The 17,272-nt window shown below is 38.3% G+C and overlaps 2 protein-coding genes across 2 annotated transcripts; one reads left to right on the top strand and one right to left on the bottom strand.

The window, feature by feature from the left end:
- Positions 1-1,456: 1,456 nt before the first annotated feature.
- Positions 1,457-5,768, top strand: LOC113713545 (uncharacterized). The gene is made up of 3 exons (XM_027237300.2): positions 1,457-1,806; positions 2,070-4,961; positions 5,231-5,768. The coding sequence occupies exons 2-3, from the start codon at positions 2,087-2,089 to the stop codon at positions 5,611-5,613; spliced, it is 3,258 nt and encodes a 1,085-aa protein (XP_027093101.1). The 5' UTR covers positions 1,457-1,806; positions 2,070-2,086; the 3' UTR covers positions 5,614-5,768.
- A 4,623-nt stretch (positions 5,769-10,391) lies between these two features.
- On the bottom strand, positions 10,392-16,301 carry LOC113714908 (DEAD-box ATP-dependent RNA helicase 39). The gene is made up of 10 exons (XM_027239046.2): positions 15,646-16,301; positions 14,365-14,460; positions 14,086-14,274; positions 13,855-13,995; positions 13,287-13,427; positions 12,338-12,480; positions 11,687-11,816; positions 11,543-11,591; positions 10,817-11,311; positions 10,392-10,708 (listed from the first exon to the last, which is right to left on the bottom strand). The coding sequence occupies exons 1-10, from the start codon at positions 16,225-16,227 to the stop codon at positions 10,692-10,694; spliced, it is 1,983 nt and encodes a 660-aa protein (XP_027094847.2). The 5' UTR covers positions 16,228-16,301; the 3' UTR covers positions 10,392-10,691.
- Positions 16,302-17,272: the final 971 nt, after the last annotated feature.

Here is a 17,272-nt window from a genome sequence, read left to right as displayed (position 1 = left end):
TCTTTAAAACCCTAACAACACACTAATCGTAAATTGTGCCCTACTATAATCTACTACACATGTCCTCTCTCTCTCTCATTCTTACTCATGTGACTGTACATTTTTCTTTAGCCCTACTCCCAAAGCACACCCACTAATATCTCCTCGGAAATCAAGTCATCACCCTCTTTATAGTATTTCTTAATTTTACCACAACACAGTGATTAAATAACAGTTAAGAAGAAAATTATTTACAGCTGCTTTTCTAACTTTTAACCCCAAAGAAACAGATGCTCCATTAATTAAATTTCCTCTACATGCACGCCCTGCCTTTATTATCCTAGTCCTGTGGTGTATATACTGTAACCTGTAAAGGAAGAATAGACTTTGTTTATGTGCTTATTATATAGCCCAGCAAAAGGACATTTATTGTAGTTTGTTTAATCCAGTTCTATTTTAATCCTCTTTTAACTTTCACAATACCCCATAAGCTGCCTCTCTGCTGTATCATCAAAACTAATCTCCTCTTCCCTAGGCATTCTGCCAAGTACTCTCCTGTATATGCACATATAGATATATATATATATATGTACGTATATATCTCTCCTCCCAGTGGCAACGGACTCTGAAATCTTTGGTACTAATACCATCTTAGAATCTTTGCACAGTACAACCTAAAATTAACAAGGATAGATGGGTTTAAAATGATTAATTTGCATGCTAAAAGCTCTTGGAACTTGACCCTTCACAGCATATTTATTCTATCCTTACTAAACCAAAAGCAATACTTTGTTAGAGAAAAAGACAACTTGTTTGGATAAGAATTTATTTGAATGATTTATTTAATCCAGTTACTGTAGCACTTTTTGTGATGTGATGTATGTAAGATAAAAAGATGATTGGGAATTATGTGTATGATGCAAGCAAAACAAAATCTGAAATTTTTATTCCAAATTCTTGTTGTCCAAACAAACTCGTTTCTTTGAGAACATTTTCGTAAATTGCTAATGCATTGGATGGTTGAAGAAGGGTACTTTTAGGAAACAAAAAGTTATATTTGCATTCTATATTTGGAATTCTTGTTAACTCTAATTTATAAGAAACAAAAACTTAGCTTAAGATTAGCGCTTTGACAAAATAAACTTAGGTCGTTTTCTGCACGCTCAACTCATATTTGTAGAATCTAAAGAACTTTAATTAGTATCAGGGGAAAAAAAAAAACAAAATGGCCCTTTAAAGGAAAAATGTATGATTTGCAAGATGTTGTGCAAAATGAAAAGGAAAAATAGCTTGACAATAGTGTCTCTCTCTCACTTTTTTTTTGGGGGGTTGGAATGACAATAGTCTCCTTACAGAACTTAATTAACTTAGGTACATCCATGCAACTTCGAAAGGGTAATTTTGGCTATCCGATGCATCTCAAGTTTTAATATAAACAACTAATCACTGGCGCCCTAATTAACTATCTTCATTTAAACCCAACGTTTGGTCTTCACTCATCTTGAAAGTTGAAACTCTCAATCAATTGTTACGCCGAGAAAGAAAGAAGAGAAGGATAAGCTTAGAACTCTGGCAGTCGCCTCCTTCCACCACCACTTCCAACCAGCCATCACGCAAAAGCTAGCCTAAATACTGCAGGAAAGCTAGCCTGGATACCGCCGGAAAAAGATAGAAGAAAACCCCAAATGGCCAACTTTAAAGCTACACCAGTACTACAATCTTCAGGAGCTGAGACATAAGTTTTTACTGTGCACCACCACCAGCGCTAGCACCTTCACCGGCTGCACCGCCAGAAACGGCGGACGTGGGAGGAGAGACTTATCTCCGGTAAGCATGCTACCTTCTGCATGAATAATCAAACAGTTGAAATAGTGCTGCTTCTTTATTAAGGACTACTTTTTGTTCACATGCATGGTTTTTGATCAGCACCACCTAGTGTGTGTTTGAAGCATACCTCATCACCCCATTCTACAGCAATAGAGGCTTTCACATGCATGCTGTTCCCTTGAGGAGTGGACTTTCACCACCATTTTTTGTCTGTTAGTCCCATTCTTGATTAATATTCTTGACTACTATCACTGCTAAACCAGTTTTTTCAGGGGCTCAAATGGAGAGAAGAGTTCATTTTTTGACCTCAAAAGCTTCGTTTTTCTTCGCCTTTTGCTTCTGTTATGGTTTCATTGTCAGTCCTAGAACACTAGTGACTTCTCTTTCACCTGATGGCCAGGCTCTAGTTTCTCTTCTCTCAGCTTCTGACCCTTTTACCAAGTCTAGATCATCTGTGCTTTCTTCTTGGAACCCCTCAAGCCCAACTCCATGTTCATGGGAAGGAATAACTTGTTCTCCTCAAGGAAGAGTCATTTCAGTCTCTCTTCCAAACACATTTCTCAACCTTTCTTCTTTGCCTACAGGGCTCTCTTCTTTGTCCTCGTTGCAGCTTTTGAATCTCTCCTCTACTAACATCTCAGGACTAATCCCTGCTTCCTATGGTGCATTTTCCCATCTTCGCCTTTTAGACCTCTCTTCCAACTCTCTTTCTGGGCCTATTCCTCCTGGACTAGGCAGCCTTACTTCACTTCAATTCCTTTTCTTGAACTCAAACAGATTAACAGGCAGAATCCCACCACACCTTGCTAATCTTTCTTCATTGCAAGTCCTCTGTCTCCAAGATAATCTCCTTAATGGGTCCATTCCGGCTCAATTAGGCTCCTTGTCATCCCTCCAACAGTTCAGAGTTGGGGGAAATCTGCATTTAACAGGGGAAATTCCTCCACAGTTAGGCCTACTTACTAATCTCACAACGTTTGGGGCTGCGGCTACTGGACTTTCGGGTGTTATACCGCCTACATTTGGGAACCTGATCAATCTTCAGACTTTAGCCCTTTATGATACTGAAGTGTTTGGTCCAGTGCCCCCTGAGCTCGGGTCATGCTCGGAGCTTAGAAACTTGTATTTACATATGAATAAGCTAACTGGTACAATCCCACCTCAATTGGGAAAGTTGCAGAAGGTTACTAGCTTGCTTCTTTGGGGTAATTCTTTGACAGGAACTATACCGGCCGAGCTTTCAAATTGTTCATCACTCGTTATACTTGATGTTTCTACAAATGAATTGTCTGGTGAAATTCCAGCTGATCTGGGGAAGTTGATGGTTCTTGAACAGCTTCACTTGTCTGATAATGCACTAACCGGTTCAATTCCATGGCAGTTGAGTAACTGCTCTAGTTTAACAGCTCTTCAGCTTGATAAGAACCAATTATCAGGTCCAATTCCCTGGCAAGTTGGTGAATTGAAATATTTGCAGAGCTTTTTCTTGTGGGGTAATTCAGTTTCAGGAACCATACCGGCTTCCTTTGGGAACTGTACTGAGCTATATGCTCTTGACCTCTCGAGGAATAAGCTCACTGGAATAATACCAGAGGAGATTTTTGGGTTGAAGAAGCTGAGCAAAGTTTTGTTGCTAGGAAACTCATTAATCGGAGGAGTGCCTCGAAGTGTTGCAAGATGCCAGTCTCTAGTGCGGTTAAGGCTCGGAGAAAATCAGCTTTCTGGTCAGATTCCTAAAGAGATTGGACAGCTGCAAAATCTTGTGTTTCTTGACTTATATATGAACCATTTCTCTGGTGGTTTACCTCCTGAAATTGCTAACGTTACGGTTCTTGAGCTGTTGGATGTGCATAACAATTACCTCACTGGTGAAATACCATCTCAACTGGGTGAGCTTGTCAATTTGGAGCAGCTTGACCTCAGTAGAAACAGCTTCACTGGGCAGGTTCCTTCAAGTTTTGGTAACCTCAGTTATCTGAACAAACTTATACTGAATAACAATCTGCTTAGTGGACCAATCCCAAAGTCCGTTAGGAATCTGCAGAAATTAACACTTCTTGACTTGAGCTACAACAGCCTCTCTGGTTTAATCCCACCAGAAGTTGGTTATGTAACAAGCTTAACAATTAGTTTGGACTTGAGCTCGAATCATTTTTGTGGTGAACTCCCAGAAACAATGTCTGGTTTGAGACAGCTGCAATCACTTGATCTTTCTCGTAACATGCTTTATGGAAAGATTACAATTTTGGGTTCCCTGACCAGTCTCACTTCATTGAATGTGTCATATAACAATTTCTCAGGTCCTATACCAGTCTCACCATTCTTCAGAACTCTGACTTCAAACTCTTTTCTTGAGAACCCAAACCTTTGTGAATCTGATGATGGCTTCACTTGTTCTTCACGGCTAAGTGGACGAAACAGGTTGAAGTCTGCTAAAACCATAGCTTTAGTTGCGGTAGTTCTGACTACTGTAATGATGGCACTTGTAGTTACTTGGATTCTTGTCATGAGGAATCAAAAATACATGTCGAGAAAGCACTCAGGCATGTTGACTCCATCAAGGGAAGAGGATTTTTCTTATCCATGGAATTTTATCCCATTTCAGAAGCTCAACTTTACCATCGACAGCATCTTGGAGTGTCTGAGAGATGAAAATATTATTGGTAAAGGTTGTTCAGGAGTTGTTTACAAGGCAGAAATGCCAAATGGTGAGTTGATTGCAGTGAAGAAGCTTTGGAAGACGAAGAAGGAAGAAGAACCACTAGATTCATTTGCTGCAGAGATTCAAATCCTGGGACACATTAGGCACAGAAATATAGTGAAGCTTCTTGGTTACTGTTCTAATAAGAGCGTTAAGCTGCTCTTATACAACTATATTTCGAATGGAAATTTACAACAGCTCTTGCAGACAAATAGGAATTTAGATTGGGAGACCAGATACAAAATTGCAGTCGGAGCAGCCCAAGGTCTGGCTTACCTTCATCATGATTGTGTTCCAGCAATTCTTCATAGGGATGTTAAATGCAATAACATTCTCCTGGATTCCAAGTATGATGCATATTTGGCAGACTTTGGACTCGCAAGGCTAATGAGCTCTCCAAATTACCAGCAAGCTATGTCCAGAATAGCAGGATCTTATGGATATATTGCACCAGGCAAGTCTCAGTGAGCTTTAGTTTATTCCTGTACTTAATAGCTTTCTGCTTAATTACCTGTCGCAATTGCTGAATTTAGATGTTTATGAATGTGTTCTATTTTGAGCATTTTATGAAGTTACATCAAAGTTTAGTGTTTTTCATCATTTGGTAAACTGGGTTCTACCAAATAACCATTCATCTTGTGCTATTGAACAAGATAATAGGCTCTGAATTGCTCTTTTAGTATCATCAATAAATATCAACAAAAGTTTGTTCCATTATTGCAGAATATGGGTACACTGCCAACATAACAGAGAAGAGTGACGTGTATAGCTTTGGAGTTGTTCTGCTTGAAATTTTAAGTGGTCGGAGTGCCATTGAGCCTCAAGTTGGAGATGGAATGCACATTGTTGAGTGGGTAAAGAAGAAGATGGGAAGCTTTGAACCAGCTGCAACAATACTCGATTCAAAGCTCCAGGGATTACCGGACCAAATGGTGCAAGAAATGCTTCAGACATTGGGGATTGCAATGTTCTGTGTAAATTCATCGCCAGCTGAAAGGCCAACCATGAAGGAAGTTGTTGCACTTCTAATGGAAGTCAAGAGTACCCCTGAGGAGTGGGGAAAAACGTCACAACCTCTAATAAAGCAGTCCTCAACCCAAAGCTGATGCTTTTTGGCTTTCCTGACTTGCCTCTTCTAGGTGTCCGTGACTGATCTTCTTTGGTTCCCCAGCTTAGCTAGAATGACATCTCCAAGCATTGAATGATATTTGGGGAACTTTTGTACAGATTTAGGCAACATTATATGGTTCAATTGCTTCTACTCTTTGCAATCCTCATTCTGGTTGAACCGTCCATCTCATGAATCAGAGTCATTGTGAGGCCTCAGATTTGTAGTATCTGACAGCTCAGGATGAATGAATTCTCATGTATCTTAGTTGTTGAAACTTGTACTGGCGAAGAAGTGCGGAGCAACAAAAAGTTAAATTGACCAAGGAAATTAACAATTGGAACAAAGTGTAATATCAGATCCATCATAATTAGAAAAGATTGCTTCACGTTCTCTGAGAAAACATTTGCCTGCTTCGTCGCGCTCAATGGCCTGAGCAAATCTCCATTGGTTCCGGAAAAGGGTAAACAGGAAACGTTTTGGAGAGGTCATTTCTTCGCTACTCACTCCTTTTGTCTCTCAAGATTTTGCCTTCTGTGTTTCTCTCTAACGGAAGTGTTACCTTTTGCAAAGGAAGCCCCTTGCTTCTGCTCGAAGAAAAACCAAAGAATGGATTGGTTTCTTGATTCTTTAATCATTCGCGATGAAGTTGAAAGACATTACGTTTTGAAGTTTCAGGAACCAAATTCAATCTTCCCACATCCCAATCCAGAACCATTCGCAAGCGAAATCTACTGATATAAAACAGCAGCAATTGTGGCCTCAATGATCTTGGATTGTACTTAACTGTCGGACAGTAACACTAGCCACACAAATTTACCCATTTACACCATTTAACTAGGCACCTAGATCTTTAATTGATCCAAGGCACAAGTTAGAGAGTGGAGCGTATATCTTACAATTACTTCGCCCATTTTCTGACACATCCATAACAATGGCTGAATACTGTTCCAAGATATGCTTGTTCACCGAACCATGCAGGGAAATGTGATTGACAGAAGACAGATCCATAAAGTCACATGCAACAAGAACACTTCGTCTTCCAGCAGGTGCACGAACTCGAGTTCTCGCCAAAACATTAAAGTGGAAACTCCAAGCGGTAGAAGGCAGGGTGTGGAGACTAGAGGCCCTAGACAGCCGAATAAAGATAGCAACTCTTCAACACACTCGTACATCCGTAGGCCCACTATTTCAGTGAAGCAGGGAACACATGGAAGCAAGCCATCCCTTCTTCCCATTCCTCACTAATGTCCAGCGAAACTTTTTTTTTTTTGGGTTTGACCAAAAATTTATGAAAGTGGAAGTCGAACACAATTGTTTAGATCATGAATGATCAATCTACACAAAGACAGTTGTCTGCATTCTCCCATGTCATATATCATATAGTATCTTCTTTGTTACATACCTATCTGACGAAACTGTCTACATGCAACATGTTCTGTTTCCATTGAGAATAAATTGAAGCATGCTCCTAATAATTGAACAGAAGAATGAGAAACAAATATCAGACAGCAAATTCTAGAGAACTTTATGGTTTAACATTTGGAGCTTCTAAGCACAGTTATTGCCTATTGCGTAAGTTCATAACAGCTTTCAGCATTCCTTCACTTAAGTGGCATCATTGACAGAACAAAATCCTAACCTCAATGTATTTCCTAGATGTTGTCGAGCATATTGTTGTTCTGCAGGTAGGAGATTAGGGTTTTAAGGGAAGTCAAGTCAACAAACTGAATATCGGCTCCAACAGTACAGGAATTCATATTTAAACTATAGAAATTTACCAGGCTCGGGAATGCCTCAAGCCAAGTATTACAAGCTCAATTAACTCAAAATACTACTCAAATAGCTAAACTCAAGCTCGAGTTCAGGGGGAAAAAGGAAAGAGAGAAAAAATTAAGTCATTGAGCATGGTTGACACTCCTTGAAGATGTTATGGCCATAATTATATGTGGAATCTGGCACTATAAATTGACTTAGTCCAGAATCTGTTGCATGGGATGATCCAGGAAGGCAGACTTAGTCCGGTAATTCCAGATTGTCAGAAAATGAAATACATCAACTTCACGGATTTCAGCGCCGAATAGCTACTAATACACGGAATTCTAAATACCGTACGTAAAAAGTAGCAATAAACATCCAGCGAAATCTACATTACGATCTCTAGATGATGTAAGCTCAATAGCCGAATAAATTCAGAGTTATGTACTCGTTAGCCATTTTTTCGTTTCACATTCTTATAGGGCTCTATTGCTTTTCTTCCTATGTTCAACGTTGCAATAGGAGCTGTGTTGTAGACTAATTTACTCTTTTGAGTTAAAACTAAAACTAGGAAGTCAATAAATATTTAGAACCAGACATCTTGGAGACACAGATAAAAGATGCCTTCCAAGGCTCAAACTCGGCAGAAGGAAAGCATGAACAATCTCTTCTCGCCAGTTTTATCATTAATAATAAAGACAGAAAATAATGTTCCATTCTCCACACGAAAGCCATTGTCGCAAGGCCCATGGCACATATTTGTATTAAGCATAAAAAATGTAAAATATAAGTTTTTCTCCTCGGTAGGACATGAATGAGTAACATTTCACCAGGAAAACATTTTTCCAGCTTGGAGGTTGAGCGCAACCACAAATTTCAATTTTAAATCCCCATTTTAATGGAACAAACAACACAAGTTACCACAACATGTAAGAAAAGGGATAACTAAGCTTGTATGTCTCACAGCATGCAGTTCCATTTAGAGCGTTCACAACATATCCAAGATAACCATAAATCCTCAATATCACAACAAGCATTAAAACAGCAACACCAAATTATTGATCACTCTGCTTGATTAAATTGCCATTGCTGGAAAAATTCGTCTAATTATTTCTTTTCAGCCATAACAGACTAGAATTAATTTCATTTCATCCATAACAGAATACAAAATTGAATTAATGATTCAAACAACAATCAGCACAAATTTCCAATTAAATCTACCTCACTACTCATTCAATTGTTCAAGTTCAGCTTTCAACTGCTCAATCTTGAGCCCCATGGACCTCTGAATTGCTGCCTTCTCATTCTCAGGCAACTTTCTCAGCAGCCCTTCATACAAGTCTAAGACTTCCTTAACAGCAGCACGTGCGCACTCAGCTTCGTCATCAAAATACACAGTTTCTTTAGATTCCATAGCAGATTCTATCTCCTCCCTGGCCTCTGCAAACTTGATATTAATTGTATCAACTTCTTTGTCGGTTTCAGCACTGTAAAGTCTTAGACTTTGGAATTTCTTGAGCTGGGTCGATGAGCTTGAGCTCAATGACTGAAGAAAAAAGGGGTTTATCTTAGGGTTTAAGAGCGAAAATGAGTGTAAAGAGCATTGGTTTGCCAGAGACGTGAAGGGATTCTTGGAGAATGTAGACATGGGTTTTGAAGATGGCCGAAAAGGGTGTCTGAAAATCAATTTGCAGAGACGGATTGATGAACGCTGATGCATTTTCCGGGATGTACAAAGAAGAAATCAGTGAGGAGTGCCCGAAATCTGGGAAACCCCTGTGAGGCTACTGATGATCAATCTGGCAAGGGTTCGTCAAATGGCCTGTACGTCCATGTAGTGTTGGACTCCTATGGGCCTTTAGGTAAAGTAAGCCCAACTGCAAAAAAACCACCTTCCTTTTCTGGCCTATTTACGTCCTAGTTATTGTTGCCAAAGATTTACATGTGTCATGTATTTGTCTTTTGTCTATTCAATTAATCAAGCGAGGTAGAAAGTAAAAACTCTAGAAAGTGCAAATATTTACGTGTATCTTTTTTTTTTTTTTTTTTTACATGTTGATAATTAGGGTTTCTAACATATTATAATTTCAAAAGTTTGAATGTTTGTGGTGATTCCATTATATCAAATAGGTTTATCATTTAATTTATTTGTTTCGTCTGATTGTAAAATTGAATGTATGAATGAAATAACAACGTGATTATAAGTTCAAAAGTTAATCATATAACCATAACATTTTAACCACTAACTCATTAATTTTTCTTTTTTCCTGTCATTTCTTGCTGTGCTATAGATAACTAGGTAAGTTTAGATGAGTCGACTGCTCTAACTAATACAATTGCCATGTAACTTGCTTTGCCTTAACCTTATGCTTGACACACCAAACCAAAACCACCAAAACCACGAGATTCTGTTGTACCAGTGCCATTATTCAACTGCGAAAGTCAGAAATTTAAACCAAATTGTCCAACAAATCCTCAAAACTTGACCCTCAACTGGCTTGCCTAAAACTATATAAACATATTTATATTTGCAGCAGTAGCACCATCAGATTTCTCATGGCTAGACATACACCCTTACACCATCATCTGAGTAGCAGCACCTCCCAGGTGGGCCTTGCCATTGGGTCTCTATTTTTGTGTGCTTTTGCATTATTCATGTGCGCTTCTCACTCCAGGAAATTGCGGAAATGGCGCAAATGGAGAGGTTGTTATGGTTTTGGTGATCCAGACCCTCTTATACAACTCAACCCTGAAAGGATTCAAGCATACCACTTTGGAGATGTTGATGGAAGCACTTATAGTGGTGAAGCATCACTCTGGAGGAAGAATGTGATGATGGGAGGAAAGTGCCAACTCCCAGATTTCTCTGGAGTCATTATATATGACACAGCAGGAAATTTGGTTTCACCTGCCAAGGCTCCTCCTGCTCTTCCATTGAAATGATGAAATCTAAGGCAAATTTCCAAAAGCAATAGGAGGAAATGGAATGCTGATAGCGTTTATAATTGTTTGATGAACTTCATTGGAATTGAATAATATGTCATTTAATTTTCTCGATGGAACAACATCGCGTTCAAATATCACTAGCCAATGCATAATCATTCATATGCTACACAGACCAGGTAGCCTGCAAAAATCTGTTTAGCAAGCTTTACTCTAATTCAAGTAATTTGTTAGCGCATTAGCTTTCGACCCTGTCCTGAAAATATGTCCTCTATCATCTCAATTAAGATCAAATGGTCATCCCAACAGAACTAATAGCTGTTGGTGGGTAGTGAAATCTCCACTCGCGCATCTCAAGCCTTCTGTCGCAATCTTTCAAAAAACACAAGGACCTAGAGATCACGAAGAAGGAATCGAAACTCACTATGCATATAAACTACAATTGAGGAATGGCTCAATGAACTCTTATATACTGATTATAAATCAACTGAGCTTCAAACCTTCAGGCTGACTTGAAGAGGAACTTCTGCCCCTGAATCCCACTACATTTAGTTTTGATCTAGAACTTGATACATCAGGTTTGCGGCCCTGAAATTCTTTATGGCTAACCTTGGCTTTTGAGCTGTTTGCCCCAGAAAATTTTTTAGAAACTTTAGCAGTTGCCGTCACAGATTTGCTACCAGGACTTGTTCTGGATGTCCTTTTTGTAAGATCCACCTTGCCCCCAGCACCATTTTTGGACAACCCTTTTTTGGGTTTTGCTTTGCTATCAGCACCGGATGATTTAGCTGAAGCAGCTGTAGCAGTCTTCTTATGTTTTGAAGCTTTTAACAACTTTACACTCTTTCCCTTCTGCTCATTTATGCGTGCCCTGGCAATGTCTCTTTGAACACTACCTACAGAAAGAGACTCCAAGCTCTCATTTTTTAATATGGCCTCTTCAATACGAGTGGCTAAAATCTGGTCTTTCTTTGCAACCAAACTTGTTACTTTCCCTGTTAGAGTGAGACCAGTGAAGAGGTTTTAGTGCTTATACAGAAAAATTACATTTGGTGTATGCATAACTGCATAAGTAGACATAGGATAATTCTGATTTTTGCTCAAAACTTCTAGTTAGTTGAGTCCCCATGCCATGTACATTGAACAATAAACAGTATTCATAATTGATGCCATCCGGGATCTCAATTCAACTTTTGACAATGGAAAAAATACTGAAGCCTACATACCTTTTGCACCCATACGAGCAGTTCTTCCAGTGCGATGGAGGTAATCAATCTGAAATTTTAAGGGAAAGGAAGCACCACTTTCAGGTGGAGGGAAGGAAATGCACAAGGGCAAGTGCAAATGACAAACACACAGCAAATTCTTACAGAGGTCAGTGGAAAATCAAACATGATAACATGATCAACATCCAAGTCCAGTCCCCTAGCAGCCAAGTCAGTGCAGACCAATGTGGGGCAATCACCATCTTTGCTCTTGAACTTTTCCAGGTTTTCAACCCTATATAGAGAAAATACCAGTAAAGAAAGGAGTATGGGGATCTACTACAGGCCATATTTTACGAGATTCTTAGATATAAAAATCTTCACAGAGGCTAATCAGAAACATGACCACCATAACTTCCCAAAATGAAATACAGATTTATAGAAATCTATATTCATCAAAGAAATCTCAATTTTGTACCACTACTTAAAAAAGCTTTTTCTCAGAAATTTGTTTGATAACTAATTATAACCTAGAGAGTTAGTTATCGACATAACAGAACATTTAAGATCTGTCAATGATCTCAACATGCTGAACCACCCTTTCAGTGCATAGGAACAAAAATTCTCCATTTTTACCACTATTTCTTTCAGGAAGAAAATCAGATATGTTTCGAGTGAAAGCAAGGGTTTCAAATTAATTCTGACTCCAACTGTAATTGCTTGAACAGATGCTAACAGTTTGTAGTTCTTTATCTTCTTCCTACTGTTGAAAACAGTGCAGAAATTGACAGATGATAGAACCTTCTTCCATCTCACCTTTCCTCTGCTGGCACCTCTCCATGGTAATTGACAGTAGAGATTCCATTTTCATGCAGAAAGTGATCCACAGCACGGCTAGAGTTCAAAGTATTGCAGAATACCATCACTCGATTTCCCTTAGATAAACTTGGCTCAAGAACCTGTATTAAGCAACATTTTATCAGACTCAAGCTGATTTGGGAGCTTCGAGAGGAAAGTGGTATGGCAACATTTAACATATGCTTCAGTGCAGAAATTATTACTTTGATAAGAAAAACACACCTCATACCTGCAACAAGAGATATTTCTTTATCAGATATACCTTTGTAAACATGATTCCTTCATGTCATTTTTATCCATGACAAAGAATGTCATTCTTTATCCGTTACTTAGGCATATTACCAAACGACAGGAACATCTTTCCATTGCATTTCACCTACCCTTGGAATAAAAGTCATTGCATTTTTAAATGCAATAAAAGAAGTGCTTTTTTTAATATTCTGAACATGTTGACTTCAATATATGCAAAGATACCCGTCAGCATTGTTCCTACTTCTGAAAGGTATCCTGTCCCTAATTCTACAGTACCTTTGTTAGTCCCATCTAAAATACATTAGTCCCATTCATCTCAAAATGAAACATCCTTATGCATTCTCTTCTCTTGTTTCTCCTAGCCATAATTGACCAACAGGAGTTCCAATCTTAAGTCAATTTCCTTACGGCAATAGTTCGGGGTTTGTGCTCTCCGTCAAAAACAGCAAAGAAAAATTTAAGAAAAATCAACACCAATAGAACACATAACTAACTCAACCTTATTGCAATTCAATCTGTAAGGGGTAGCTGATCAGAACAACATATGATCAGTCAGTGCCACTACTGTAAGGTTTTTCATTCATATTCATGAAGTTCTACTCAGGTCAATTATCACACAACAGTCAAGTTACAATAAAACATGAAGAAAGTATACCTGTAGCAGTGCCTCCAGCTTATTTTCTGAACCAGAGATTTTGATGAAATCATGACGAGCAGAAGCAATCTTCTTATGCAGTGTTGAAGTACGCAGATGTACAATCCCCTGAAACTCCTCATCAACCAGTTTTTGCACTGCCTGCAGAACCATACCCATATTATTTCCAAAAAAAAAAAAAAAACCTTGGTAAGAAATGTGATTGAACTGACAAAATCATCATGGAGAACTGTTTGACCAAGGCACTTTCTGCTCAAGACACAATCATTTTTTTAACAGAAACATTTTTCTCTGGGGAAAAAAAAGAAACAAGGGTAACATGACTCTCCATATTCAATGAACAGCCAATTTCTAGGAAACAAGAAGTTACTAAAATATCTATCACCTCATCTAAAAAATTACCGCTGATAAGTATCTACAGCAAGCATCTTTAACCCAGCACTCCTCAGGATATAAGATATGTTGTTAATGTGTACCAATATCATCCATCTATCAATTAAATTTTCCAAGATGCCTTTTCCCCCCCTTTCAGTCACACTTAATTCAGTAAAGACAGTTTGAACTGTACCTTTGTCATTGTTGCAGAGACCAAAACAGTTTGAAATCCTAGACCATCATGTTTTGATGCACGATTCTTAAGTGGCCCAAGAAACTTGCGTATATCAGGACCAAAGCCTCGATCAAACATAGTATCTGCTTCATCCAACACCTAACAAGAACTAGCTTGTTAACAACTACTTATGATTAGAAAACAAGTACTTATGAAATCATTAAAAGATTTATCACAGAAAAAAATTACCAGGTATCTGATATCACCATAAACCATGTTACCCTCCTCAATATGCTGAAGAACCCTGCCAGGGGTTCCCACTACCAAGTCAATTGGGGTGTTCAAGGAATCTTCTTGGGGTCTTAAACGTCCACCCCCACTTACCATGGTAGACCTGAACCTGGCATGGTGACTAATGGACTTCGCAACCCGATATACCTGCATCACCCATCTTGCTTTAATCAACTAGAAACATGTTCTCTCGTCAAGGTTAGCCAAATAATTAAACTGCATATAAGTCATACAAACCTGCTCGCAAAGCTCCCTAGTGGGGCAAAGCACCACGGCACGGGGACGCCTGGGCCTTATAAGAATACCATTTAATGCCTCATCTCGTCTCAACAACTGGGAGAAAAACAAAAAAAAATTCATAAGTTTCTTATTTTTGTGATGCAAAATACCATTACAGAATCCAAAAGGAACAATGGCCCATTCTGCGTACTAAGGAGTGCAAGCACATCAGCACTCAGATTTTGGTACCAAAATTTCCTGATATTCCAACAAGGAGCTGGAAACATCTAAGAGCATGATATTAAGCCTTAGAAATGTAATTCAGCCCAATATCTCTCCTTAGCCAAAAACAAACAAAGAAATAAAAGAAAGTACCTTTCTAACATGAAAATGCATTCTTTGCTCTTAACCTGAGGTGAATTGAACCATTCACAGCTAATCCAAAAGAGATTGAAGAAATTAAGGGGGATGGATGGAGGAACACAGATATCTGGCCAGTTCTTTGTACCCTTCTAATTATGCAGTTTTTTCCACAGTCCAGTATAAAATCACCCCTCCCCCCAAACAAGCACCCTTCACCAAAACATCCGCTTGCAAGTTACAAATGGCAATAATTCCCAAGTAACATATATTCAGTTCAGTCTTTTCTGAAGTTCCTAACACACAAGTTAATAATATACAATGATTTTTTCGATGTGTTAAAAGTAAAGAACTAAGTTTCAATGTGTTAAGGATTAGGAGAGCTCACTTTCCACATCAAGCCGAAGCGCATTAGCGAGAAAAAAAAAGCCATAGTATTACCGTACAAGTATCAAATCTTCTGCATTTACACATGTTGGTAGAAAATGATTAGGTAGCCAGAACTGAAAAAGCTTGGACCATCAAATTAAAGACATTTTTTCTTCATTCCTCCTTTTATAATTATGTCATCAAGTGTTGATTTTTTTTCTTCTTCTTCATTATCTGCTTATAGCTGCGACATTCTATGAGATTCCTAAGTTATATTTCATCTGTAAAGTCCTGAATGTTGTTTCTTTGGCTTGAACTACGTGTTCGGCATGCTTTCGTCCCCTTCTTTTCTTTCTGTTCCTTCTATAAGATTTCGTACTGGAAGACAAGTACCGTATAGTGAAATTTTCCATAAACAAAAAACAGAAAAATACACCATATAAGAGTCGCAATTTATCAATGCATAAACTAGTTAGCAGGCTATGAAGTCATTTCATCAAGTAATCAAAATCAAAGAATGGAACAACATGAATTCTAATTACCAATACGATAAACATCAAAACTTCCAACCTGAACAAGAGGCAACATATAAGCAAGAGTCTTCCCAGAGCCAGTATGAGAACCCAAAACCACACTTTTCCCTGCAAGAACGGCAGGTATCCCAATACATTGAATCTCAGTGGGAACTGAAATACTCAACTCTTCCAAGGCCCCCATAACCTCTTCACTCAATCCCAACTCCTCAAAATTAGAAGCCAATGCCTCGTTCTTCCTCTTATTCCTCTTTGATATCCCTTCATTTACACCACTTCCAGTTTTAGCCCCCAAAGACTCTGCCTTTAATTTCTTGGATTGAACTTCTGGGCTGGGTAGTTTTGCAGAATCTTTGAGGTGTCTGACTCTTAACCTTTCTAACAGAATCGAATGCTTAATGGGTTGCAGAGAATCTTCTGATTTAGGCGCTGTAATGGTGGTGGCGGAGCAAAGGGGTCTAAACCCCACAAAAACCCTGTTAGCTGATGATTGTAGAAGGGGGAAAAGGGGCTTATAAAGAGAAAATCGTTTGGTTGAAGAAAGAAGAGAGAAAGAGAAGCGGGTTGTTGAAGGAGAAGCCAGGGAGAGGCTTAAGAGTACTTTTCCAGTTCCACTCATATCTTTGCAGTAGTCTGGTACGGGATTTTGGCTTCTGGAGGTGGCCTTCAGTTCTACTGTCTATGGATTTTGTAAAATATTTGTAGATGATAACCTTCTTTTTTTTTTTTCTTTTTTTTTTGTACGACAACTGTTGTATAATCTAATTTATTTTACACTAAGGGGAGGAGGCGAACCTAAGGAGACCCAGGAATAATACAGAGGGGACTAAATCACCACCGGATCAAACGGGTGCACAACACACCTGCCTGAATTTTTTTGAAGCAAATCACTTAAATGTGACATTTTGATGGGAACCCTTGCCTCCCATCCCACCAAGTTAGGTGGTGGCCACCGGCCCAAAGGTTGGTGGTTTGTAGATGATAACCACTTGGTCCATTTCTTTGCTCTGGGCCAGAGTTTTTTCACATATTTGCTCTCGTAGGCCTCTTTTTTTTTTTATGTTTCTATTTCCCGTTATACCTTGACAAAATTTTGAGAATAACTTGAATCTAGTGTTTAAACTTAGCTAAAAAAATCTAGTATTTAAGTTGTCATTAAACAAAAAAGGAGCAGAATAATTCATTTAATTTGGTTTAATAATTAGTTATGTGTGATTTAATGTTAGTTTTTCAAATCACATCTTGGGAAAAGGAAAACGGTGAATTTTATTAAACTTTTATAAAATCTCATACAATTGCTTGTTTTAATAATAATTTTCGCAACATGCTACGAGTTTGCTTGATCATTTTTCTTCTACCTAAAAACTAATGTTGAGGACTTAATATGATGATGTGCTTGTATATTTTTATCAATGATAAAGCTCAAACAAATCATTCAAGGATACAAAAAAGAGAAAAAGGTTTGGTAAAGGAAAGACTGATTATCTCCTTTTATGAGTTTGTATTTGGTATTGAACAGAAATCATACAACTTCATAACTTTACTAGTGTAAGGAAAATTTTTTTTTTTATATCTGTAATTGGCTTAATGAAATTCTTAAATCTAATGAAAAGTTACTACTTGTAATATAAAAACATTTACATAATTTTGAGAATCAAGTGAAT

Source organism: Coffea arabica, chromosome 10c (assembly GCF_036785885.1).
Source record: "Coffea arabica cultivar ET-39 chromosome 10c, Coffea Arabica ET-39 HiFi, whole genome shotgun sequence".
NCBI classification, from domain to species: domain Eukaryota; kingdom Viridiplantae; phylum Streptophyta; class Magnoliopsida; order Gentianales; family Rubiaceae; genus Coffea; species Coffea arabica.
This window is presented reverse-complemented; position numbering and strand designations above follow the sequence as displayed.